This window comes from Bison bison, unplaced genomic scaffold (assembly GCF_000754665.1).
Source record: "Bison bison bison isolate TAMUID 2011002044 unplaced genomic scaffold, Bison_UMD1.0 scf7180017864143, whole genome shotgun sequence".
NCBI lineage: Eukaryota > Metazoa > Chordata > Mammalia > Artiodactyla > Bovidae > Bison > Bison bison.
In genome coordinates this window covers 3,926,231-3,953,595 of record NW_011494715.1, presented here as the reverse complement: position 1 = coordinate 3,953,595, position 27,365 = coordinate 3,926,231, and the positions used below count along the sequence as shown (strand labels likewise).

At 52.0% G+C, this 27,365-nt stretch overlaps 1 protein-coding gene across 3 annotated transcripts in view; it reads right to left on the bottom strand.

The window, feature by feature from the left end:
* FAM167A (family with sequence similarity 167, member A) overlaps positions 1 to 27,121 on the bottom strand; it is a 32,031-nt gene extending 4,910 nt beyond the window's left edge. The window contains exons 1-3 of one of the 3 annotated variants that reach the window (XM_010840272.1): positions 26,739 to 27,121; positions 21,023 to 21,122; positions 11,735 to 12,532 (exon numbers count right to left, since the gene is read on the bottom strand). In XM_010840272.1, the coding sequence (XP_010838574.1) occupies positions 11,735 to 12,106 (372 nt within the window). In that variant the 5' untranslated portion in view covers positions 12,107 to 12,532; positions 21,023 to 21,122; positions 26,739 to 27,121. Of the gene's footprint in view, positions 1 to 11,734; positions 12,533 to 18,652; positions 19,403 to 21,022; positions 21,123 to 26,738 lie in introns of those variants that run through there. The other 2 variants (XM_010840273.1, XM_010840274.1) reach the window with 2 other exon arrangements.
* Between the last annotated feature and the right edge of the window lie 244 nt (positions 27,122 to 27,365).

Below are 27,365 nucleotides of genomic sequence, written 5' to 3'. Positions count from 1 at the left end.
GGGTCTCTTCAGGCTTCTAGTGGAGTGTTTTCCATTAATGACACTTGGTCACTGAGGTCACCAGCTGCTCTTACTTGGCACGAGATCTGATTCCTTCTCACTGTTTGCTCTGCTCTGCTCGCAAGTGGTTAATGTTTATGTACTTCTGTTTCTTCACACTCAGCTGTGTTGTTCAGCCAGTGCTTGGAGCCAAACTGATTTAGAAAGACTAACTGTGAGATTCCAGAGGGACTTTCCTGCTGGTTATGCAAATAAACGCTAACATTCTCACTTTTCCCTCTTCAGGCTTAGAATCAAGTGCATTGCCGAAAAATTAGTGACTCCACCAATAAGCATTTCATTGCTCTATTTTCTCTCTTTCATTGTTTGATGTACTTCTACAGATCTCTTTTATCCAGATTTTATAGATGAGGAAAATCAAGATAGGAAGTCTTGCTTGGGGATCAGCAAAGTATTTAATGACCATCACCACCAAAGTATTTAACAGCAAGTTCATAGCGTCCAGTTCATCCGTTTACTTCTCAGTCCTTGGGCATCACAACCCAGACGCATTGGCAATCAGACTACTCTAGTAGAGCCAAATTAATGATGGCAGGCTCGCCAGAGGGTGACTGGTTATTCATTCACTTATTTGGAAGCTGGGCTAGGAGCTGCCTAAGCCCTTCTGAAGGAGATGGGGGTCCAATTTTTCTGAAAGATAGTGCCAGCTCACGTCACTGCTTTATTTAACATGGTCTTCCCCTGGGTAGGGAAGATCCCCTGGAGAAGGAAATGGTAATCCACTCCAGTACTATTGCCTGGAAAATCCTATGGACAAAGTCCATGGGGTCGCAAAGAGTTGGACACGACTGAGCGACTTCACTTTCACTTTTTCACTTTCTGGGAGTTTGGCTTGAACCACTTCTTTTTTTGGGTTTCCTGTAATTTGAAGATCGATCTCTTTGAAAGCTAGGAAGCCTATGGCTCAGATGTGAACCCAGAAACTGGCCTCATTGGATCCTCAATCTGAAAATATCCTCTAAAGTTGGAGAATTTCAGTTTCGACCAGGTGTTTGCAAGTCTCTGTGAGATGTGGTGGGCAGGGATGCCTGATGGGAGAAAGGGGCTATTTTTCTATGGCAAATAGATCTGGTCAAGAGTTTGAGAACAATTTAGGGTTGAAAAATCAGCTGAAAGAGGGGTGATAGTAAGGCACCTGTCCAATTTCCTTGGACAAGGTCACCTTGGTGGAGCCACCTGCCACCCACTGAGCTTGGAGGTGTCCACCTCTGCCTAGAAGGAAGGAAACTGCTTCCGATGGGGATGGTGATCTGGTCACTACCTTTGTCGGAGCCCCAACACTGGAAGGGCTGGGAATTCTGTTTCCTCCACTGCCTTGGTCCTGAGGGCACATCGTCATGTGAACAGCCCATCCTAGGACTTGCCTGCAAGACATATTTTGTTGCGACTCCTGAATAGAAATCCACTATCTCACCTGATGCTCAAAGAAATAGTGTTTGTTCCAGGGCTTCAAGGAAAGCAGCGGTGCTGGCCCCATTCCCACCTCCTCTGCCGACCACACAGGAGTTTTCCAAGGGCACTCCACACCTAAAACCCTAAACTGAGTCCTCAGTGAAGAGGTAACTTCACTGCAATCAAACCAAATCCATATAGAAACAAGTTTTATGAGCCCCTGAAGAAACCTGAGTAAAATGTGCAGAGCTAAGAGGCTGTTTCCCTCTCTCTAGGATTTTTTCAATTGTGTTAAAATACACAGAGCATAAAACCTTACCGTCTAAACCATTGTGAAGTGTGCAGCTCAGTGGCATTAAAAACTTTTACATTGCTGTGCGACCATCACCACCAACTATTTCAGAATTCTTTCCATCTTGCAAACTTGGAGCTCCATCTCCACTAATTAATAACTCCCCATTTCCCCTCCCTTAGCCCCTGGCAACTACCATTCTGTGAATCTGACTCTCTGGTTACCTCGAGTAAGTGGAATCAGTACATTATTTACTGTTTTGTGACCGTCATATTTCATTCATTCGAGATTCATCCACGCTGTAGCATGAGTCAGATTTCCTTTCTAAAGCTGATGTATATTCCACTGAGTGTATAGCTCACACGTGCCTTATCCGCTCATCCATGGATGAATGGGTGTCTGGGCTGCTTCCAGTTCTTGGCTCTTGTGAATGACGCTGCTATGAACACAGGTGCAGCAGGCTCTGAGTCCCTGCTTTTGCTTCTTTTGGGTGTAAACTAAGAAGTGGAATTGCTGGATCATGTAGTCATCCTAGGTTTAAGTTTTTGAGGAACCGCCATACTGTTCTCCGCACCATTTTACTGCAGTTCTTGTTTTTATTCCTGCCAGTCCAGAGGCAGGAGTAGCCAGTTCCTCTTTTAACTCTCCAGGAAATCACTAATGACCCATGAGACTCGTACAAAGAGACCTCACAGCAAACCACTTACACACGCAGATTCTTCTTGTTTCCTGAGTTTCCTTGGCCGCCACCCTCCTTGATTCTCCCTTTCTATCCCCCCCACGCTGGAGCCTTACCACTCATCACACCCCCTCATCTCATCAAAGAAAACTGGAGAAATCTCCATCCTCCTCTTGCAGATGTTGTTGTTAAATTGCTAAGTTGTATCTGACTCTTTTGTGACCCCCATGGACTGTAGCTCGCCAGGCTCCTCTGTCCCTTGGATTGTCCAGGCAAGAATACTGGAGTGGGTTGCCATTTCCTTCTTCAGGGGATCTTCCCGACCCAGGAGTCAAACTTGAGTGTCCTGCATTGGCAAGTGGATTCTTTACACTTGGGCCACGGAGAAGCCCTTCCTCTTGCAAAGCAGTTTAATTACCACCTTTAGTTACATCTTCCCTCCCTTGGAGTTTCACCTTTCACCTTAAGAAATAACCAACCTCTCCAAATAAGATCATCTATACCATTTTTCTAAATTCCACAAGACATACGGATACGAAGGAGGAAGGGAGGCCAGGATGAACTGGGAGATTGGGATCGACATCTATACACTATTGATAGTATGTATAAAACAGATAATGAGGACCTACGGTATTTCACAGGGAACTCTACTCAATACTCTGTAATGACCTATATAGGAAAAGAATTCTCAAAAGAGTGGATAAATGTAAATATATAGCTGGTTCACTTTGCTGTATACCCAAAACTAACACAACATTGTAAAGCAACTCTACTCCAATAGAAATTAATTTTTAAAATCCCCTTTCAATCAGTTTGACTTAAGATAGTCAGTGGTAGCTTCTGTCGCCTGAGACCAAGCTCCATGACTGGTACAATAAGTTTTTCCTGCCCTCAAAAGAAAGAAAGAGAGAAAGAAACAGGCTCTCCTAAGAGCCATTCTTATCTGACTCAGAGAATCACACGTGTGTTGCCTGCAGCCAAGCACTCAGAGCAGCACAACCATTGCGACAGGGCCTGGGTCAGCGGCCACCCAGCTCCCCCCTCCCAACTTCAGTGCGTGTGCTTTCTCACCCCGTGGGAACACACCCTTTCACTATGCCCTAATTATAGGATTGCTGGAGTTACAGGCCGCGCCTCTGAGAATCCTGTAAGTATCTTTATCCCGCAGAGGCCACAGGCCACCCTGCGAGGGGGGACTACCAATCACATGTCCCACAGCTGAGCCTTTGCCAGGGCGAGCAATAAACCCACATGGATGGTGGAGTCACTGGGACCAGGTTTTAGGGCCAACGTCTCTGTCTTTTTAATAAAGGCTCAAAACCGGAAGGCCTTGCCCAATCTCCGTATTCCGTACCTAGAAGGACCTAGATGGTGGAATTCTTGCCTTTATTTGACCGGCATTGCTCAGCTTATGTGGCATATTACTTCTGATCTACTTGCTTCCTACAGTTCTTGGAAGGGGCATTATTCAGGTAGACAGGAAAAAAAAAAAAAATCCCAAGGTGATCAAGGACATTTTGTTCAATCCCTGTTTCTAAGGCTGGTGTCTAAGCTATTCTAGCCTCAGCTCAGCTCAGTCATGTCAGACTCTTTGTTACCCCATGGACTATTGCTCACCAGTCTCCTCTGTCCATGGGATTCTTCAGGCAAGAATACTGGAGTGGGTTGCTATTTCCTCCTCCAGGGGATCTTCCCGACCCAGGGATCGAACCCAAGTCTCCTGCATCTTCTGCAGTGGCAGGCGGATTCTATACCACTGAGCCACCTGGGAAGCCCAGCCTAACAGCTACAGTTAATCTTTGATTGATGCTGAAGAGAAACTGGGTATAAAGTCCAAGCCATTCTCTCAGAAACATGCTCCCTTCTCTATGGGACTTAATGCTGGAAACTTGGGAACAGTGTTTGTAACCTGTCTCATGATTTAACTAAAGGTCTGGTACTGTTTTAATCAGTATTGTTCAGACACACACTTAGAAGCCTGGATAAAACATGACTCATTATTTGATCTTGGCCTCTCAGAAAGAGCCAGAATCATGCTGTGAGGAAAGACAGCAAGGCTTGTCACTGAAGTGTGCTGCTGGTCGGCAATCTCAGATGCTGGGAAAAATTTTTAAAAACTTTTCAGACACCCCTAGAAACCAAACTGTGTTTGTGAATTGATTTCCAGGAGATGCTATCAACTCGGGGAGAGGGTGGAACGTGTTTCTCAGCCTCCACTTACTCTGCAGCCCCCGCCTTGGGGCTGGGACAGGTACAGGCTGGATGCCGGGTCTCCTGATGTTGCTGGCCGGGGGTGTGGGTGGGGGCAGGTACCATGGCTCCCATCCTCTGTCTGGAGGGGTTCCTCCGAGGTGCTCTCCTGATTCCCCTGGAGCCATTGTCTGCTGGGAGGGGAAGTCGGAGCAGAGCCCCGGGGCTGGGACAGAGAGCAGGAGCTGCTGCAGGCCCCACCAGGGACTCTCCATCACCAGTGGTGAGTCATACTCTACATACTCTATGATAAGGTCTTTGATTTTCAAACTTGGAAGGTCCCAGGCCAAATTACCACCTATACAGGTGAGGCTGACCTTTGAGAAGAATGTGGTGATACATTCTGCAGGCCTCCGGTCTGTACCCAGAGCCTCTGGGTTCTAGTCTGCTTTGATCTGAATCTTTGTGTCCACCCCTCCCCCAGATTCATATGTTGAAACCCTAACGCCCTATGTGCTGGTATTAGGAGGTGGGCCTTTGGGAGGTGATGAGGTCACGAGGGGTAAGGGCCCCTCATGAAGGCTTTTGTTGTTTAGTCACTCAGTCGTGTCTTACTCTTCATGACCCCGTGGACTGTAGCCTACCAAGCTCCTCTGTCCATGAGATCTTCCAGGCAAGAAAACTGGAGTGGGTTGCCATTTCCTTCTCCAGGGGATCTTCCCGACCCAAGGATCAAACTCACGTCTTTCATTGGCAGGTGGATTCTTTGCCACTGAGCCATCAGGGAAGGCCCATCATGAGGATGTTCTTATCAAAGAACAAAGATTTACTGTTCTTATCAAAGAGACCCTAGAGAGTCCCCTTGCCCCTTCCATCGCGTGAGGACATAGCGAGAAGTCTTTAACTCAGAAAAGGACCCTCTCCTGACCATGCTGGGACCCTGATCCCAGACTTCTAGCCTCTGGAACTGTGATAATTGAGTATCTGTGGCTTATCAACCACCTAGTTGGAGAAGTCTTTAACTCAGAAAAGGACCCTCTACTGATCATGCTGGGACCCTAATCCCAGACTTCTAGCCTCTGGGACTATGATAATTGAATATCTGTAGCTTATCAATCACCTAGTTGGAGAAGTCTTTAAATCAGAAAAGGACCCTCTCCTGATCATGCTGGGACTCTGATCCCAGACTTCTAGCGTCTGGAACTGTGATAACTGAATATCTATGGCTTATCAATTCCCCTGCAGTGGCCGGAATGGACACAGACAGTTCGTGTCCAGCCCGTAAGGAGATGAGGGGCTCTGGCAGGTGATGTGACCCCCTCTGTGGAAAGGGGATGCTCGTCCCCTTCCCCTACCTCATAAGAGTGCATCCTGCACAGGAGGGAGCCCTGGAAACCGTATGCCCAAGAAAGGAATTCTGTGCCCGAAAGTGAGCGGGGAGAGAGGGGCACTGCTGCCAGGGGCAGGTGAGCACGCCCACACTCACCTCTCACCTGCACCAGCCACCTCTCTGCCTCCCTCCCGCTCTCTGCGCTCAGCCCTTCAGTCAAAAGGCCAGCGATCAGGTTTCTCCCCTTCTGCAAACCCTTCAAAGGTACAACCAGCCCTCTTGGCTCCCTTGCCTCTCTCCTTGCTCGGGCCCCCATTCTCAGCCCCTGGCCCTTTGAAGCAGTCATGCTGGGTCTGTGTCCCCTCTTTCAGAACCAACCCTTTCCATGCCAACATCCTCAGGCCCAGCTCAGCCCTTGAGCCCTTGTCCCCCAACTGTGAAGGGTGAGAGAGACTCCCACATTGGACTCCTCCTGCCACAGCACCTACACACGGCACTGGCTACCTCCCCATGCTCAATCACTCAGTCATGTCCCACACTTTGTGATCCCCTGGACTGTAGCCACCAGTGTCCTCTGTCCATGGAATTCTCCAGGCAAGAATACGGAGTAGGTAGTCATGCCCCCCTCCAGGGGATCTTCCCAACCCAGGGATCGAACCCTTGTCTCCTGCATTGCAGGCGGATTCTTTACTGCTGAACCACCAGGGAAACACCTTTATCAATTCTTTCAGTTCAGTTCAGTCATTCAGTCATGTCCGACTCTGCAACCCCATGAATCGCAGCACGCCAGGCCTCCCTGTCCATCACCAACTCCCAGAGTTCACTTAAACTCATGTGCATCGAGTCGATGATGCCATCCAGCCATCTCATCCTCTGTCGTCCCCTTCTCCTCCTGACCCCAATCCCTCCCAGCATCAGGGCCTTTTCCAATGAGTCAACTCTTCGCATGGCCAAAAGTACTGGAGTTTCAGCCTCAGCATCAGTCCTTCCAAGGAACACCCAGGACTGGTCTCCTTTAGGATGGACTGGTTGGACTCTCAAGAGTCTTTTCCAGCACCAGTTCAAAAGCATCAATTCTTTGGCGCTCAGCTTTCTTCACAGTCCAACTCTCACATCCATACATGACCACTGGAAAAATCATAGCCTTGACTAGACGAACCTTTGTTGGCAAAGTAATGTCTCTGCTTTTTAATATGCTATTTAGGTTGTTCATAACTTTCCTTCCAAGGAAAGTTAATTTCATGGCTGCAATCACCATCTGCAGTGATTTTGGAGCCCAAAAAAATAAAGTCTGATACTGTTTCCACTGTTTCCCCATCTATTTCCCATGAAGTGATGGGACCAGATGCCATGATCTTAGTTTTCTGAATGTTGAGTTTTAAGCCAACTTTTTCACTCTCCACTTTCACTTTCATCAAGAGGCTTTTTAGTTCCTCTTCACTTTCTGCCATAAGGGTGGTGTCATCTGCATATCTGAGGTTATTGATCAATTCTTTAGTAACAACTAAAGGGCAGTGTCTGGCCAGATTAACAGGACAGTCTTCCTCCTGCAGGAACAACAGGCAGAAAGCCCAGCTGCCTGGAGGAACCTTGAGTAAAGGTACACTAGAGCTAGAAACCCTTGTGCATCTAATCTTATCTCAGCCAGCACCCAGCCTGGATGGCTCTGAGCAACTAATTATTCTCACCACGCTCCGGGCATGGCTCCCTCCATCCCTGCTTTAGGGTTGTTACAAGACATTGCTAATAACAGGGGTCCCATTCTGAGATCAGAAGAATTTTAAATGCAGGCTTTTCGACAACTCCTGGCCCCAGACTTGAACATCTGATGTGAACACCGGTACCCAGTACACAGAAAGAGATCTGGGTCCAAAGCCTGGAGATGCGGGTCTTGGCTTAGTCACACCCTTGTGTAAGACCTTGGAGAAGTTACTTAAACTCTCTGACCCTCAGGCTCATCATCGTTCTGAGCCTCAGTCTTCTCATAAAATGGGAAGAGCAAATACCCCAATTCTTCTCACTTAGATACTGCATGTAAAAGTGCTTTGGGGACCACGAGATGCTTCCTAGGTGGGCAGAGTTAATGTGGGTATCACCTTCATACCTCTCACCTCCATCCCCATCAGAAGATGCTCAGTGAGCCTGAATTGTCATTCGGCCATTATCATTCAGTGGCAATGGATAACACTGGCCTCAGAGGGCAGTGTGTGGACACCCTAGTCACATGCTTGTCAAGCAGGCAGCGCAGGCAAGAGAAGGTTAACCTGGAGAAGCTGGACCCGAGCTGTGGCCACGAGGGGCCAGCTGGGTCCGCAGCTACAGGACTCCTGGCACAGCAGGCCTTACAGTTATTAAAACCTGGCAGGTTTCTTTTCCTTTTTCTAACAACCATAAACACCTTTTTGGCGGGAGGCTTTGTCTGTGGGGATCAAACACCTGCGTAAGGCTAAGAGAAAAATATCTGTTGATGCTCAGGGGTTCTTGCCACAAAGACAAGCACTTAGGAAGCTGGGGTTTTTATTTATTTATTTTGGTTTTAGTTTTGGCTCTGCACAGGCCAAGGAGACGATTTCTCCTTTTCCTTTATCCTTCAAGCTGGCAAGGGGAATGTTTTAGGATTGAAGGCAGAAGGGAACATCTCTTTTTCTCTTGGGCTGTAAACTCTGGGGTCAGAGGTTTGTGACGTTCTGAATTCCAGGCTTAGCTAGAGGGCTGAGTCCCACAGCTTCAGGGCTATGCCCTTTCTAGCTGACCCCTACCCCACCACCAACTCCAGGCTCCTTCGCCACCTAGTGAGGCTGCTCTGGAGGTGGAAAGCTGGAGGCTGTGACCTCTGGCAGCGGGAGCAACCGGCTCAAGCCGAGTCACAGAGGGTCATTTCACCCGGCTCCGAGTCTGTCTTCCCAGAAAGCGAACCTGGGGAGTCAGAGGGCCGAAGCTGCCAAGCACAGAACTGACAGCCCTACCTGCCATGGCTGGGTGGCAACACCTCTCCTGGACACTTGGGGAACCAAAGGTCAGGTCTTGCTGGCTGGAGAAATAGTGCCAGCAGGGTTTTTAAGTATTCCCACCTTCCTTCTACCCACAATGAGTGACTCTGAAGGAAAACTCACTACTTGCAAGTCCCTGGGGGTGTCAGAAGTGCCTGAACTTGCCCTGCAGTCAAAGCTGAGAGGAAGGGCAGACCCTGACGGCGCTGCTAGGATCCTCTCTGGCCTTGGAAATAAACCAACATTCAAGCAGTCACTCTACCTTTGAACTGGCCTCCTAGGAGGCAGGCGTGGACACCCATCCTTACAGACCCAACTTCACCTGCCTCCAGGAGGGTCAGCAATTGACAACAAGCACCTCACTCATTCCCTGGGTCAGGAAGATCCCCTTGGAGGACGAAATGGCAACCCACTCCAGTATTATTGTCTGGAAAATCCTGTGGACAGAGGAACTTGGCAGGCTATAGTCCACAGGGTCCCGAAGAGTCGGACACGCCTGAGCACGCACACACCTCACTCCCTGCATCAACTGTCCCAGGATAAGATAGAGACCTATTCAGGGCACAAACCCACAACCAAGCCCAAACTCCCAAGCAACTGAGTTTGGCATTGCGTAGGGCAAACAGCCACATGGCTGACTGAATTGCAGATTTTCAATTGGTTTCCTTGGCCACATCAAGAGAAAAGATCTATTTGCAAGTGAGCCTGACAAATTGCCAGAGAAAGTCCACCCAGGTATAGAGAAAACTTGACTCTGGGCTTAAAATAAAACAAAGGTTATTGAAACCAATTTTGAAATGACTATTTTTTTTAATGGGTTAATTTTAATGACACCTTCAACAAGTTAACAGATGACAAATTAGGAAAACAATGACATGAAGTCGATGTTTGAGACTTAAAACCAGAGAACGGGCATGTTGATCAAATGTTCAACTCTGTTTTCAAGTCAGTCAAAGGATTTTATAGGTTGCCTCTGTTAGTGTTTAATCTTAGAAGCAGGCAGAGTTGCATGTTTCAGTTGGCCTTCTCCCCCATCTGCATTAGGGCTGCTCTGGCCAGACTTACAGTCTTCTGAACAAACTCAGTTCATAGACCACTCAGCGTGGGATGCTGTGACTTTAACTCGGGAAACCCAAGCCTATAAGGTAGATGCAGCAGGGACACGGCTTAGGGCACAAGCCTGGGGGTCCTGGGACTCCCCTCTGAGGTCCTGTCTTGGTTCTCTGACCCCAGTCTTGCCTGCTTTTCAGTCCTAGATTCTCAAATTGTGGTCCGTGGACCAGCAGTACAGCACTACCTTGGAGCTTGTTGGAAATTCAGAATCAAGGATTCCATTCCTGTAGGATCAGAATCTTCATTTTAACAAGATCAGAATCCTTCCATTAGAGTTGCAGAGTCTCTGCATTGAGAGTTTCTCTACTTGCCACCTGAAGAGGCCTGCCTGATGACAGGGCCCTATGAGGGGGGACCCTCCTCACCCACGGCCTCTCTCCCAAAGCTCTGCTGTCACTGGTAAAGGCTGAGTTCACCACTTACTAGTCATATAATTCTGGGCAGGTCGTCTGACTCCTATGAGCCTCAGTTTACTCATCTGTATAATGGAGACACTAATAGCAATTGCAAAGGTCTGTTCTAGGATTCAAAGAGACCACAGTGTAAGGGCTGGACTCTCACCAATTTTGTTTTTCCCTCTGCCCCACCCTACACATTCTGTTGACTGCCTGCCAACATCTCTTGTGAAGTGACATTTTTAGGAGTCACAGAACAAAATCAACTGCCTTTGGAAGACACCGCATAGTACAGTGGTTAAGAAGAGCCAAACGACACAGCTTTGCATGCCTACCCCCTTCTCATATGCTGAGCGCCACCACTGATGGGAGTCTGCCATGACCCTGGGCAGGAAAAGGGTTGAGCTGCTGGTCCCAGCTCCCAATACACGCCCAGTGCTCACACTTACTCCAGCTGGATGCCCTCTCACCCAGTGCATCAGCCACTCAGTCGTGTCAGACTCTTTGCAACCCCCTGGACTGTAGCCCACCAGGCTCCCCTGTCCATGGGATTCTCCAGGCAAGAATACTGGAGTGGGTTGCCATTCCCTTCTCCAGGGGATCTTTCCGACCCAAAGATCTAATCCGGGTCTCCTGAATTGCATGCAGGTGGATTTTTACATTCTGAGCCACCAGGGAAGCCTTGGTTTCTTGGCAATTTCCAGTCTCCGAGGCTCAGACCAAAGCCTTCACCCCCCACCAGGCCTGATCAGCCATGTACCCCAGGCATCTCCCTATTCACCCCTCAATGTGCATAGAGCACTGCTGGGCTGAGCCCAAGCTACACAGCCCCACTGCCCAGCACAGCGCCGTGGGGAGAGTGGCTGCCGAATAAAGGATCACAAGGGCGGATGGCAGGATGACAGGGCTTCAGACAGGAAGAGACACAGTCACAGTCCAGGAAGGAGCGCAAAGAGACTCTTCTGCCAGACCCGACTTCACCTGGCTCTAGGAGGATCAGCAATTGACAACAAGCACCTCACTCACTCCCTGAACCGCTCAGCTCTTGGACTACTCAGCGTGGAATGCTGTGGCTTCAGGGTGGCATCAGGAAGGCTGGGGACACCTTCAGAACATGGGCTCAGGCTCTCCATAAGTACCTGTGGTTGGGGGCTGATGGACACACAGACCACATGGACCTACATAATAATGAGGCCCACCCTTGTCTGAATAGGAAGATGTGAAATTAGCAGGGGAATAGACAGAGAAAGGCTTCTTTTCTGGGGCTTCCTGAAGGGACAGCCACTTACTTACCAGTTCCTTCCTGAGCCAGGCTATAGCTTCGTCGATGCTCTCAAAGCCCTCCAGCTTGCCAGTGGGCGGGGTCCCGTCGTCCTGGTTAGCCCTCCCGTTAGGTGGGGGATGTGGCCTGAGTGCCCTCGTTCGCAGGAGCGAGGGTTCCTCCTCTGCAGAGCCCCGAGGCTCAGCCGCCGGCCTTGGGAAGGGCCACGTCTGCTCCTCCAGCCTGGCCTGCCACTCCAGGTAGGAAGGCCTGCGGGTCTCCAGCCTCAGTTTCTCCGTGAGGGCCTTCAGGCTCCGGAGGTGGTCATCTGGAGGTGGGGTTGTTCCTGCCGGCCCTTCTTCCCCACCGGCCACTTCTTCTACTTGGATCTGGGGCACAGACATTCTAGAACCTGCCTGGACAGCCAGACATGAGAGGTGGTGGAAGGTGCCGTGGGATTCTTGGTGGGCAGCAAGGTCGAGTCCTGCTCTGGAAGGGTCTCATCCAGTGGGGGCCGAGGCTCCCAAGGGCATCGCTAGGAAAGGCACAGCTCCAGGAGTCCAGAGGGGGCGGAGGGGACCTGCACAGTGTCCACTGGAGCCGCTGCCGACGTTCAGGGCTTAAGAGGCTTCCTGGAGTGCTGTGGGCGCCATGCTTTGCAAGAGGCAGGAACAGACAAGCATTAGCAGGAATCTTTGGGGGCAGCTTTGCCAAGAAGATCTATCAGTGCTGGAGGGGCAGGCAGATCAGACGCCAGTGGGGATGCAGGATGGACCCCGTCCACTTCGCAGGAAGGGCAGGCGGCAGGAAGCTGCTGGCTGGTGTGGGACCTGCAGGAAGGATTGGAATGACGTCAGTGCTGACCCCTCCCTTGGACACAGCCTCAGGAGGGGACGCCGAGGCTCAGAGAGGCTTAGTGCCTGAAGTCGATGCAGGAAAGAATGGACTTTGTACCAGTGTCTTACCATTTAGGAAATGGTTCCACCCCTATTATCTCATTTAATCCTCCCTGTAAGTCTATAATTACTTATTTTTGTCTCCGTGTTATGCATGAGGAGTCAGAGTCTCCAGAGGTTACATGGCTCACCCAAGAGCTCCCAGTGATTAGTAAGGACGCAGGCTCAGGTCTCTTTGAGCTAAGGCTGCCAGCGGGAGGGAAAGGGTGGTCCCCAGGCAGCCTCTGGTGAGCCTTGGGTCCAGAGACCCCTGACTCCGCCCCACCCTGCCCACTACAGCCCCTTCCTAGGCTCTGGTTCCTCAGGGCGAGTCCTACTGCACACCCTCAGCTTCTTTCTCCAAGGACAACACCTTACCTCACCTCATCAGAGCAGGAAGCAAAGAAACCTGCAGAGGAAGAGCAGGCTGCACTCGGGTGGATGGTTAAATGGAGTGAGGCCATGACTCACCGTCTACAAAGATGGTTCTCACATTCACCTAATATGCCCACACAGCAGCACCTCCCGGGCTGGGGCTGCAGTTCTCTGATCTGACTTGGCCTTCCCACCCCCACGGAGAAGGTGAGAGCCAGGCCCTTGTCCCATCACAGGGAGGCAGGGAAGTAACTGAGCCAGAATCTGGCCCTGGGCTCCCAGCCTCCGTGTCCCACAGGGTGTGGGCAGGTGGAGGTGGGCCATCAGAGTGGGAGAGCTTTCACTTGGGCAGAGAAGAGGAGTCCTTGGTTTTCAGGGTGAGTTTTGAAAATTTGTGTGAGGGCGTGAGGTTGGGCAAAAGACTGAACTGGTATGGAACAAGGTCCAAGATAAAGCTTATGTGGGGGAAAAAAAAACAAGACATCTGCAGCCCGGAGAGGACACTTGGTATGGAAAAGGTGGGGAATGAAGAGATTTGTATTGACCTGGATGTGCCTAAGGAGAAAAACTGAAACGAAGAGTTGTGATTGTGTGTCTAGGGTGATGGGAACCAGGCATGGGGTGATGGTGTGAGGGCTGGGCCACTAGGGAGGCTGTGGGCCCATCTCCCACCTGGGCTTGGAGTTATTCAAGAGCTGAGCCTGCTGTCTCTCTGGATGGTTCCTGCAACCCCTTCCTGAGATCGCATCTGACCAGAGCGATGTACTGCACCTGGCTCCAGGAATAAAAAGAAATATTTCCCCTGCTGATGGCAGAGGAACCTAGCTCTCAGCTCCAGTCACACAGATGAGAATCCCCTGAGGAACCTCCACAACATGAGTCCCAGGCCTGTCCCAAGGGTCCTGACTCAGTTAGTCTATAGCCAGACTCAGGCATCAACATATTTTAAAGCTTCTCAAGTGATCTGAGAGACAGATCTGAGTGATCTTGAGACAGAAGCATGAGACGGAATCAGATCGCTCAGCTGTAAGTGCTCCCAGGCTTGCTGAGCGTCAGTTTCCTCATCTGTAAAATGGAGAGTGACAATACCAGCCCCCTAGGCTTGGGACACTGGCAGAACTAAGGCTTGTGAGGACTTTCTGTAAGCGTAGCAGACCCTGCAAATGTGGGGTATTCTCATGGGGGCCTTCTATGCAGCCTCACTGTCATCCAGGCTTCTCAAGAATCTCTCCAAATCTAAAGACCCATTAGCCTCTGTCTGGGGGCCCTCCCAGGAACCATCCGCCTCTTTGCTGAGGTGCCAGAGTCTGGCTGGAGTGTGCCCAGGGTGGTTTTACCCTCCAGGGCATCCTCCACTGACAGACGAGCCCTGGCGATTTCCAGCGAAGCCTTTTAAGGAGATGAACCCTGAGATCTGTGAGCAGAAGAAGCTACTGGGACGTCTGTCTGCCTCCCTTTCTGCCGGCTGCACCCTCCCTGCAGAGGGAGGACCTGTTAGGAGGCGTGCTCCTTCTGGAGGGAAACAGCTCCGACCACTGTCATGTAGCTGCCTCCTGGGCGCGGGGAGCTTATTTTAATCAGCGGTTTCTGCATCAGTTCCAAGACGGTGTCAGGACGACTTGGCGGTGTCGGCAGGAGCGTCTGTGGGAGTCAGCCCGTGCTGATCCCTGATCAGCTGAGCGTGAGCGTATAAGGCTCCCCTGGTGTGTCTGTCTTTTCCCTCAAACCTCATGGCTGCCCTGAGGAGCAGGTGAAAAAAGTGAAAGTAAAATTCGCTCAGTTGTGTCCGACTCTGTGACCCCAGGGTCTATACAGTCCATGGAATTTTCCAGGCCAAATACTGGAGTGGGTTGCCGTCCCCTTCTCCAGAGGACCTTCCCAACTCAGGGATCGAATCCAGGTCTCCCGCACTGCAGGCAGTTTCTTTACCAGCTGAGCCACAGCGGAAGTGAAGAGCAGGTGGTATCACCCTATTTCAAGAATGGGAAGATGGAGCTCAGGAAAGCTGAGGGACTTGGGTCAGCCTCCTCCAGGGGGCATAGGCCTTGACGTCAGTCCCCCAGGGGCCCAATTCTGTGATCTTCGGCATGTGGCTTCAGACCACTCCGTGCTTCTGTGTCTTCTCCTGACAAATGGGGAGAATCAGGACTCCCTATGCAATTTGCTGGGCTTGGTGCAAAATGTAAAAGGGCACCTTGTTACAACATACTACGATTTTGGGACTTCCCTGATGGCCCAGTGGTTAAGATGCAATGCAGAGAATACGGGTTCAATCCCTGGTAGGGGAACTAAGATCCCACATGCCGCAGAGCAACTAAACCAGAGCCCGTGAGCCACAACTAGAGAGTCCATACACCGCAATGAAAGATCCCACACACTAAAACTAAGACCTGAGGGGTAGCCAAAAAACAAAAAGTACTAAGATTTTCAAGACAGGACAGCAGAGCATGAACCCAAGGACAGGGCTCTGTGGGGCTGCCCAGGTCCCTTGCTCGTGAAGCTGGCTCCAAGGGTAATACTATCAACTTTGTAGGTCATTCTGAAAACCAGGCAAGGTGACAAATATCAAGCCCTTAACAGTGCCTGGTCTACAGTAAGCCCGAGACAAAGTGACATTCGTTGGAGACTTGGCAAAGACAGAGAGTCCCAGCAGAGAAGCCAGAGAATGCTGCCAGATTTAGGACCCGGGACATCCAGAAAAACAAGGCTGGACAGTAATCCCTCCAGGCCTGGGCACGCCCCGCCAGGCAGCCACTGAGCTGCGGGAGAACATGAAGTTCCTGAAGCAGAAGACAAGCCCTGGGGGCGATCAGCTCCTGTAGTAGTGACGTGTCAGCACCTGGGACCCACACCACACACAAGGACTGCTGTTCAAACACGCTCCTGGCCCGCTCTGGGCCCCTGGTGGCTGCTACAAAGGATGCCGTGCCAGCCATGAGCTAATGCCCTGGCTGCTGGGGAGTCAGGTGGGTGCAGCCCAGTCATGCGGCCAACATCTCATCCCAAGATGACCTGATCTATCCTCCTGCACAACTTCCACACCTGCTTCCTAGATGGGCTCTGAGAGCAGGAAGGATGCTGAAGACCCATTCTCACTCATCTCTCTCTCTCTCTCATGGGACACTTGTTGTCTCTCTTTTTTTTTAATACTTATTTTTATTTATTTGGCTGTTCTGGGTCTTAGTTGCAGCGTGTGGAATCTAGTTCCCTGACCAGGGATTGAACCCAGGCCCCCTCCATTGGGAATGTGGAGTCCTAAACACTGGACCACCAAAGAAGTATCCCCCTCCCGCCCTATTGCCCTGTGTTTTCCCAAGGAAGTCTCAGTCACTCTCTCCAGCAGTCTGGATCCCCAGGCTCCAGTCTGCTCCTTCTAGTCTGGGGTTCTCCACTAGAAAGGACTCATTTCTTCTCCGTGATTCATAAACCTTTCCAACACTGAATCCCGGGCCCTCTCATGGCCGTTGTGACTTTGCACAATCTGTTTCCCTCAGCCCAGAACACCCTTTGCTCCCTTCCACATCTCAGTTCTCAGGAATTTTCCCCCTTCAAGTTTTCCTCGACTTGCCCACCCTGCACGTGCCCCCGCAATACCACGAGACCACATCGGGGAAACAATTATGTCATCACAGCAACATTAGGTCACATCTCCTCAGAGCAGCTCAAGCCAGGCATTGTTCTAAGAGCTTCACATGCACAAACATGTTCAGTCCTCACAATACCCTCACGAGGCATGCATTATCACCATCTCCATGACCGAGATGAGGAGATCAAAGCCCTGAGAGGTAGAGTAGCCAGCCCCAGGTCACACAGCCACCTGGAAAGGTGGGAACTCAACCCCTGTAGTCTGGATCCAGGTTGGCTCAAAACAGTGGGCTCAGTGGCTCTCTTAGACCACAGCACTTCTACCAGGAATTTTCTCCACGGTCTCCTCCACTGGACTCTGAGCCTCATGAGGGCTGACTCTTGGAAATGAAGGGGGCAAACAGTTCATTTGGGGAGCCAAAGCATATAACTGATATCTAAGCAGTGTCATAAAATAAGATGAAGACCAAAAGACTCTCCCCCACATTTCTACGTTTCCTTTAGATGGGGTGGTGCCACCTCCAGTTGAGGCTGGATGACTGCTGTCCACTCAAAGAAGCTTTTACTGAGTCCATCCGGAGGGACTTTCCTGGTGGTCCATTGGCTAGGACTTTGCCCTCCCAACACAGGGGGCCCAGGTTCAAACCCTGGTCAAGGAACTAGATCCCACATGCTGCAAATAAGAGGCAGTGTAGCCAAATAAATAAATATTTGGGGGGGAAAAAAGACTCCACCTGCATCCATAGTTGATTGTTTCCTAATTTACAAGCTACTATGGGTAATGCTTGATGAGGATGCAATAAGAATTTTCCATACGGGTAAATTTACACTTCTGCTGCTCCTTCTAGTAGAAGTGCCACCCATGGGTCCCTGTGCCTCAACTGACATGCTCTGGTTTTCACTGGGGTGATACCCACAGCACAGGCTCTTCTGCACACGTGTATGAGGCTGGCCCTGGCCTCCAGCAGCAGAGCACTGGGCAACACGCAGGAACCGGAGTGGAGATGAACAGCCCCATAAGGCATCCCATCCCGGCCAGATCTGCCTTGCTGAGGAAAGTCAGATCCTGTGAGGGCCTCAGCCACAGTGTAGCCAGTTCTTCACTGTGGAAATGTTTCTGCAGAAGACAGACCCAGCTGTGGGGCCCACTCCAGGGGCCGGACCTCCGGCTCTGGGTCCACTGCTGTGCCTTCCACTGCCTCTGCTCATCCACCTTCTACTCCTGAGTCAGGCTGGACCCACCAATCCCTAAAAGAGAGCCTCCCTGTGGGGGTGTTTTATGTGTCCTGAGGCCTAAAATACCTATCGGACTCAGGCCCAGGGCTGAGGGGCCACCTAAGCAGGAGGGGAGCGGCAGCACCCATTCTGGCCTTAGCTGGGCCAGACCCGCCGGCCACCTCCCAGCAGGGCCACAGAGCCCCACCTTCCACCCGCAGGTGTGCCCTGAGAGCAGGTCAGAGGCTGCCGGGGCTGAAGACAAAGGGACCCCTGATTCCTGCTCCAGGTCTTTCCTCTGGGAGGGGGGGGATCCCTCTCCAGTGGGAGCTGGGAGACTTGGGTCTCGGCCCCTCTTTTGAAAATGAAGTGGCTGCAGTGTCTGTCCACAGCCACCCGCAGGGCTGAAAGCACAGAGTCGGGGAAAAGCGCTCTGTGGTCTGCACTTCACATTATGAAGTTCCAAGGTGGCTGAGGCTGCAACTCACACCTGAATCTTTTTCTTTCCTCTTCTAAAGCAGCGAATCCCTCTTTGTTCCAGGTGAGTGACAGGTCAGTAGGTGTGGGACACGGAGGTGGAGTTGTGATGAGGCTGGCTTTTCAGTACGGGGTTTCATCATAAAACCCTGATGATTATCTTAAACGGAGAGCCCAGGGCTGGGCCTCAGGACTGACCTCCTGTGGCCGATGGAGGCTGGAAAAACCCATCTGTGCTCTGTAGACTCGTGGGAGCCCTAACAACCGGGGATGAGAGGCTGGGGGACACAGCCCTATGCCCCATGGAGCGACCCACAGTCTCCAGGGCACTTCCAGGAGCTGCCAGAGATCGCGTTTTCTCACCTCCTCCAAGGTTGCCATGGTGACTGAAGCAGGAGGGGACACTGCTGGTTTGGCCCTGCACAGATCATCTTTCCCAGCTCATCTTTATTCCTGGTCTTGGTCAAAGCTGGTGTTGGGAGCACCTGAGATGGGGAAGACATGGTGCAGAGACAGGACCCTGGGTACCAACTGTGGGTGCATGGTGGGGGCAGAATGAATTGGGATATTGTGTGTGTGTGTGTCTATGTGTTTGTGTGTGCACGCGCGTGTGTGTATGGTGGGGTGGGCTTTATTGCGGTTATGCTCTGGACATGCACAGTGGGGGAGGCTGGTGACGACAGTGGGGTGGTATCTGGGTTCCTCCCATCCACCCATGATGTGCTCCTCAGGGGCCACAAGCTGCCACCAGGAGAACCCTCCACTCTCCACTTCCAGAAAGCCACCCCTTGGCTGCCTAGATCACTCCTCCTGCCCAAACCACTGTGGGACTCCAGCCATTTCCTCTAAGACTCTGAGACTGTGCCCCCGCCCTCATGCCTTGCTCTGTCAGCTGACTTCTCCCTGATCTCACACCACCACTCAGATGCCACCTCCACGGACACCAGCTCTGACCAGCCCACTGGGACGTCCCTGCTTCCTTTTCCTTTGTAGCTCTTCCCACTCACATAACTAGGATATTACACACAGATCACGTGTCACCCATGGGAATGTGAGCCCCTGAGTGTAGGGACGTCGTCTTGTTCACTCCTGTAATCCTAGCTCTCAGAACAGTGCCTAGCACATAGTAGGTGCTCAGTAAACTCAATGAACAAGTGAAGGAGTGATAGGATGAATGGAAGAAGGAAGACTCTCTGGACAGTCGTTTTATCCTTTTGCCCATCACTGGCCCTTGAGGAACGCCCTTCTCGCTGGGTCCAGAGCCCTGCTTTGAGGCTCATCTGAGGGCGAGTCTCCTCTCCAGAGTCCTCTAGGAAACCCCACCTTCCAAGCCGTCCTCTGAACATTCCCAGCACTGTTACTTGCGCTGTACCCAAGAATGGTAAGAGTGTCCAGGCTCCCTGACCACCGTCTAGCTCCTTGATGGGAAGGACCTTCCTTTCCCTTTTGTGTTCCGAGTTCTGCAGATAGTGGATGTTCATTCAATGCTGAGGATGGTGGTGCTGTGAACCAGTGAACAAATTCACACCTCCAGATGGTTTCCTGCCCAGTAGAAGACCCCCTGCAAGTTCAAGGTCAGAATGTTTCTAGTGAGTCTGAGTGGGGAGGGCAGGGGTGGTTTAGGAAGCTGGTCTCAACTTGATGTTTAAGACTTTCCATGTAGCCTCATGTTTGAATTTGACAAGTCTCTGCTGCTGCTGCTGCTGCTGCTGCTGCTAGGTTGCTTCAGTCATGTCCAACTCTGTGCGACCCTATAGACGGCAGCCCACCAGGCTCCCACGTCCCTGGGATTCTTCAGGCAAGAACACTGGAGTGGGTTGCCATTTCCTTCTCCAATGCAGGAAAGTGAAAAGTGAAAGTGAAGTCGCTCAGTCATGTCTGACTCTTAGCGACCCCATGGACTGCAGCCCACCAGGTGCCCCCATTCATGGGATTTTCCAGGCAGGAGTACTGGAGACTTGGCTTAAGTATCAATAAATAATATTCTAGCAGACAAATTAGAGACTTGATTCAAGTAAATAATATTCTGCTGCTGTTAAGTCGCTTCAGTCGTGTCCAACTCTGTGCGACCCCATAGACAGCCCACCAGGCTCCCCCGTCCCTGGGATTCTCCAGGCAAGAACACTGGAGTGGGTTGCCATTTCCTTCTCCAATGCATGAAAGGAAAAGTGAAAGTGAAGTTGTTCAGTTGTGTCCAACTCTTAGCCACTCCATGGACTGCAGCCCACCAGGCTCCTCCATCCATGGGATTTTCCAGGCAAGAACACTGGAGAGGGTTGCCATTACCTTCTCCCAACAAGTCTCTGAGCCTAGTTCAGACACCAACTCATTCTACTCTACAGTCCTCTAGCCCAGTGGACGGGTGGAAGGAGGCTGGGGGTGCTACATTCCTCACTCCCTCACTGCCTGCTCCAGGGGTCCCAGGACTGCTGCTGGGGGACAGGAATGGGTCCCCCATTTTGGTCAGGCCCAGCCTGGGTGGGAAAGAGGCATCCCTGACCTGGGAGTCAGCTCCAAGAGCCCCATCCCCACCCCCACCAACTCGAGTGACTGTGGTGACTCACTTCCCCTTAGGGTTTCGCTTCTCCCCTCTGAAATGCATGGTTTGGGGGCAATGGCCTTGACCCTATTCCCTGCCAATAAGTGCAGAGTCTAGACCACAGCACCCCATGGGGTTGTCACCTTGTCACGAAGTCACACTCACAGGGGGCGGGGACAGAGGAACCCACTCACCCGCGCTGTCTCAGGCGTTTCTCCCAGTGAAGCTTGGTTTGCAAGTCCTGTGCTAACTGGCTGCACCTCAGGTTATCACTCAGAGCTCCCTTGTTCACACCTGAAATCACAGGAGCCATCACAAACACTGGGAAATCACACTGCAGTTTACAAATGTTTCCCCATACTCACTCCATGACCTGGGGTGGAAAGACCTTCCTGAAAGTATAATAGAGAAGCCACAAACCAGAGATGTTGCAAGACTTGCCTGGGGTCACACAGCTCCGTTCGGGGAGCTGGCTGGGCTTGGACCCACATCTTCTGACTCCAAGTGGAGCTTCCAATGTCTAAAATATGGAGAAAGCTTGCTCTGTCTCTCTGGGACACTGTGAGCAGGCAAGGATCTATAAAAATCCTTGTCAGGACTTCTGTGCTTTCAAAGAGCTCGGTCCACACTGAATAATTGATGGCCTGCTCCCCGCTGCAAAGAGAGGTCGCACAGACCTCCCGCTGAGGCTGGGAATGGAGACATCTTTCCTATCGTTTTCCCCAGTGAAAGAGGTGGCCGAGAAAACCTCCAAAAAAGACTTGTGTGTCCCCGCGGGTGGGGGAGAGGTCCTGGCTCCCGGGAGCCACAGATGTAATTTACTGCCGGGCTGAAAGGAGAGGAGGGGCTGCTGGGCCACACAGCATCCCCGCCACCGTGTCCCTTCCAAGGCTGCAAGGCCCTGGGAAAGGGCTACTTGGCTCCGAAAGGCGGGAGAAAGGTGCCTGAGAATCTGAGGGTCCCTCGGGGGCGGGGGGAGCGGGGGGATTAGCCATGGGAAACACAGAGTCTGAGGCGGAGGTTCTCCTCCGTGAGAACCCTGACGAGACAGAGATGCACAGGAGGGGTGAGGCAACCCTTCGTTGCCCCGCCAACCGCTGCATGTGACCACGGGGTTCTTCTGGCCAAAGGCTGTGGCAGTGGGGATTAGGGGGCAGAAAGCAGACCCAGAGTGGCCTTTAAAGCAATTTGCAGAGATCAAAGTAGAAGGCTGTTTGAGCAGACACTCTGACTCTAAGAACAGAGAACGTTTCACAGCTGAGGATGCAGGAGCTGTGCATCCTCTCCCGTGGGGTGTATCCACCCCACCCAAGGGTCCCCTAATTGGCATTTGTCTCAGCTCCTAGACAAGTCAGATTTAGGACTATCTGAGTCCACAGGATAACAGACTTCAGCTTCAAATAAGCGGAAGCAACCAGATCAGGCTCAAAGGGGAAACTATTGGGATGACTGGTTTTCTGTTTCACTCCGCATCGAAAGTTCCAAAGCCTAATGGTTTGGCAAGGATGTCCTAAGAAGTTTCACTAGCTTCTGCATAGTCTGTCTCTGTGTGCTGACTTCTCAGTGGGGTGCAGGGCCCTCAGAGTTTCCCTGTGTTTGGGCAAGGCCTGTACTAAGGATGTGTGGGAGCTCTGTCTGCAGCTCCCCCAAAGCACAGCCCTGCACTCTCTGGGGCCCCGGGCAGAACAGAAAGTAGGATGTGTGACCCTGTTCCCCTTTGGTGTCAGCGTGAGCTGAACACAGCCAGATGCTGAGCTGCCTGAATTCACACTTCACAAAGGGTAGGAATCAGGAGTTGGAGAAAGAAATGGAGAAAGAGATGGAACAGGTTAGGGATGAGGCAGGGCTGGGTGTTGGTGGATGTGGGTTGATGGCTAAGCCCTGACACTAATTCTCTGACCTTGGGATCATAATGGAATCAACTGCAAAGGCTTGCAAGGATCCGATGAGTGTATGTGAATTCTTAATTATGCCTCTAGTAGGACAGTCCCCTCCTGCCCATGACAGTGCTTGGCTGGACTCTCCTTGGCTGCCAAACCACTGAAGTTAGCTCACACTTTTCTGTGTACCCCAGAATTTACAGAATATCACTCTACTGTCAGCCCAGAACTCTGGGCTGCACAAATGGTCTGTTCTCTTCAGCAACTCTGATCAGACTCTGCACTCCTCGAAAACAGAGCTAGCGTCTTATGCTTCCTTGGTGAGATGTCAATGATTGACCCTAAAATCCTTCACAGACATGAGATGTTCCATGTGGTATTGTGAGGCCAGCGGAAACCAGCTGCATTCAACAAGGGACATCCCAACCCCAGCCGGGAGCCTAGTGTAGGGTTCCCTACTCCAGAAGGGGCTCTAGCAAATGCTTGAGTATCTTTCTTACTGCTCAACACCAGACATTTGACAGTTAACACGGTAAACATTAGAAATGCATTCTCGTTGGTGAAAACAGAGGTATTCAAGATATGCTGGCCAAATGAATTTTGACTCATGAAAGGGCAGGGAGAAAGAATCTGGCAAGACCTCGAGGGAGGTATGATCTCTTCTCGAGAGATAGACGACTGTGAGTTGAACCAAGCTCACAGAACAGGCCATCTGATCTCTGCTGGACCCATTTGCAAATAAACAAGTGTTCAAAAAATGTCTAGATGGGCGGCAGAGTTCAGTCTGAGGCTTATTTCACCTCATAGTTTTCAGTGGCTGCCATCAAACAAGTAAACAAACAACAACACAGCAGAGCCTGAGAGTCTGGACCAAGCCCGTAGGTCAGTAAAGCCATGTCCCCAGGTCGAGACACGTGTAAATGCTCACGGGCTGGGGGAGACAGTGCGGCTTTAACTTGATGATGGACAAGGATGACGAGGGCCTGAAGTGGCCTGCCCGGTCAAGGATCCTGATCTAGAACCTTCCTGTGTACTCCTCACCATGTACCACCCCGGCTGGCCTCACGGGGCTGAATTGGCCAGCTCACACTCAGGCCCGGCTGGCTTCCTGGAATGAGGAAAGGCTGCTCAGCCTTCAGTGACCCTGAGCTGTGGCTGCCCATTATGTCCCTGGAAAACCAGCTCTGAGTTGGGCCTTCCAGGTCCCCAGGGACAAGCCTGACGACAAAGCCTCTGGGAATACATAAGCAGCTCCCACATCTGAATCAGGATACCTGAGGGAATCTCTGACCGTCCTGGAGAGATGGCTTTGAAGAAGTGGGGCTCAGTCTGTGCCTGGGAGGAGATGAACCCCACCCCTCCCCAGGGCTGTGTGAAGGCTGCTGCCCAGGGGCCTGGAGCGAGGTGGCCCATGATGGTGGGGAGTTCACTGTCCCCTACCCTCTTGGATGGTGTGCCCACAGGGAGAATAGCTCCTATCTTCTGCATTTCCTTCCTTAAGGAGCTTTTCATGGGCTAGTGTTGTTATGGGTTGGGGGTGGGGGGTGGCTGTTGGGTGGCGTCAAGAGGACAAAAGATTGATACGAGGCAGTGCACACTGCTAACTTCTCTTGACAATTTCTCTGTTTTCCTCTTTTCTCCTGCCTCTCCAGAGAGAAGTATGGAGGGTTAGGGGAGACGGGCGCAGGGGAGGGGGCAGCGATGGGCTTTCCTGCACCAGGGCAGCTGTCCTAATCATGCAGAAGCTGACATTTGCAGTCTTCCTAACTCACATTGGCAACTTGACCCCCGGGGGCAGCTCAAACGCTACAGGCTGATGACAAAGTTCCTTCTAACCACTTGTCCACCTCCAGATCCTTCCGGGTCCACTTGCCCACTGCCCTCTGTTTAGTCCACATGCACCTCCTTGAGCTCTGCTTCAGAATTTGCCTTCCCTTTCTTTCTCCTCGCCCAGGTCCAAATCCCAGAGTCCATGTGCATGCTAAGAGTCATCTTGATTAATCCTAGAAGATTTCCATTTCATGAGTGAGAACTCCCTTCCCGCCTAGTCAGGAAACTGAGGTCAAACTGTTCCAGTTGTCATTCACCTTCCACCTTTGCAAACAGCTGTATGTCCCAGGCAAACAAAGAGCGACTGCTGGGGAAGGCTCAGCTCCCAGAAGGTTCTGGGAATTCCAGACACTCCTGTGGGGCCAAGGGAGTTTTCCATGAGCAAAATTTACCTAGAGAGTGCCACCTGCACGCGTGAGGAGACTGACAAGCAGTTTCTTCCTCGCTGGGCTGGGGCTCAGTGGATCTCTCTCAGCGATACTTAGGCACTGCCTGAATTTACTTCCCTGCCACAGTCCCTCTTGGAAAAAGGCCAAGCTGGTAGATATGGAGATGGGGCTGTTAATTTAGTTGAATCCCATGCATGTAATTGGGACGACAAGACAGCAAGTACACGAGAAGTTGGGGGTCTTCGAGTGGGCAAAGAGGAAAAGGGGGTGAGGGAGGACCCTTTCCTCTCTTGGCTTCAAGGGAGTGGGATTGAAGCCAGCCAGGTGGAATGCAGAGCCTGGCTTCTCTCCTGGCTCCACAGGGCCCTTGAGACGGCCAGGGACATTCCCAGGTCACAGGACAAGCCCCGCCATGCAGCTTACTTTTCATCTGGTTTCTTCCCTCTCTGCTCAGATCTTCAAAGCCTTCCTTTGCGATCACTGTCTTAGGAGTCAGGCATGTGGGGCTGAATCTCTCTGCTCTTTCACCAGTTCCACGCGCTGCACCAAGTTACTGACTCTCTTAGAGACCCGTTGGTAAAATGGGGGTATAATGTCTCCTCGAAGGGCGATCATGAGGGTAAAATGGCCAGTGGGTGTGCAGGGTTCTCAAGCCATGCCCGACTGGCAAATGCACTCAGGGAAGAAGAGCTGTCATCACTGTGCACTCTGAGTACAGCTCCTGGCTGCTTTGCCAAGCCCCTTAAAAACCCGCCAGCAGAAGCTCCCACCCCACAGACACGGCTAGGCAGAGGCGCCCTGGCCATCTCTGCTCTCCCAGGACTTTGCCCAGCTCAGCATCCCGCCTGGAGGGCGGTGGCACTATCTCTGGGGATCTGAAAGGAAGCTGCTTTAGAACCACGCCTCCCTCGGGCACTCTAGGGATTGCCCTGTTGGCGGGATCTAGCTCATTCCACCTGGGATTCACTGGGAACTGCTGGGAGCTTGTGGAAACAATCTGGAGAGCACGGCTGTGGGTTTGAGACAGTGGTCTACCAACCTGGAATCAACTCACCTTCCAAATCTTCTCAGGAGAAACAGGGAATGAGAAAGAGATACAGGCAGTATGGGATTAAAAAAAAAAAAAAAGCAGAACAGTCAACGTGACTTGGTGCACACAGACATCTGCCTCCTGGCCACAGGCTGTACAGAACTGCCCGCCTTCTCTCAGGGACCAGGAGTCAGCCGCAGGGCTACTCATTCCCCCAGGCCCTCCTGGCTGCGCAGTTCCTGCTGACAACACCGACCTCAGCCCTTCAGAGCACTCTCAGGCCCAAGTGCCCTTGGGTCACTTCTGAGTTAGTGATTGCATCCTTGGGACAGGAACACCCACATCACTGAGCCTGAAGTAGACAGAGGGGATCAGGTGGGCTTGGAGGTGACCAGCGGTCAGGAGACCTAGAGAGACTGAGTGGGGCTCCTCCCTTTCATATCTCAAACCTCAAATCTCCACCCAGATCTTATCCCTGGAAGAGGCCAGCTGGGATATGAGAGATGCAGGCCACCCACCCGTCCCACTCCCGCTGAGGGCAGCAAGCCCCCAGGAGCGGGTGAGGCAGGACCTCATCTCCTGCGGGCGGGTGCGGGATGTCCACTCCAGGGTGCCCTGAGGTGGGTGCTCCCGCGGTCCCCGCTGCTCCCCACTACTGCCAGTTCTGGGGACCTGCGGTGCCCCAAGAGCCCCCTCCCCTGGCGGCGCCGAAGGCAAAAGACAAACCACCTCTAGACCGGCCCTCAGACCTGGAATCATCCCCACACAGCCGCGAACCCACCTTCCCGTGCGCTCCGAGGCCCCCTCCAGGGGTGTCACCAGGTCCCCGCCTTCTCCTTTCGAAGCGGGCTCCCGGCTCCTCCGCAGCCTCTGGCCCCGGCTTCGGGGCTGAGCCGGCTTCTGCCTCCCTTTCTCTCGTGCTACGGTGAATTCTCAGCACTATTCTTTTTTTTAAGGGACTTTTTTTTTTTTTGCGTTGCGTCAGGGCGGTTGCCTGGCGACAGCGGAGCTATTCCGCCGCGAGTCCTTTCAGCCGAGATCCCCCTCCAGCCTCTCATTCAAGCCTTTCTGCCCCGAGCTCCGGGGCCCGGGGCGCGCCGGGTCCTAAAGCCCTTCTAGCTGCTAGTTCCCGGCCAGAACCTCAACCCGAGCAGCAGAAGCAAACCGCACGCGATGGCCCAAACCCTAGACGAAACCAAACCCAAATAGACTTTAAAAAAAAAAAAAAAAAGAAACCAAGGCGGTTTTCCTCCAAGCATGGCAACGTGGCTTCGCCACTGTCAGCAGTTTGCCTCCGTGGAGGGGGCAGGAGAACCCCTCTTCCAGCGGTGTCGGCAAACAGGGAGCCTACACTCCACCCGCCAGCGGCTTGAATTCCAACCACCAGCAGCAAGGCCTGTATACTGAG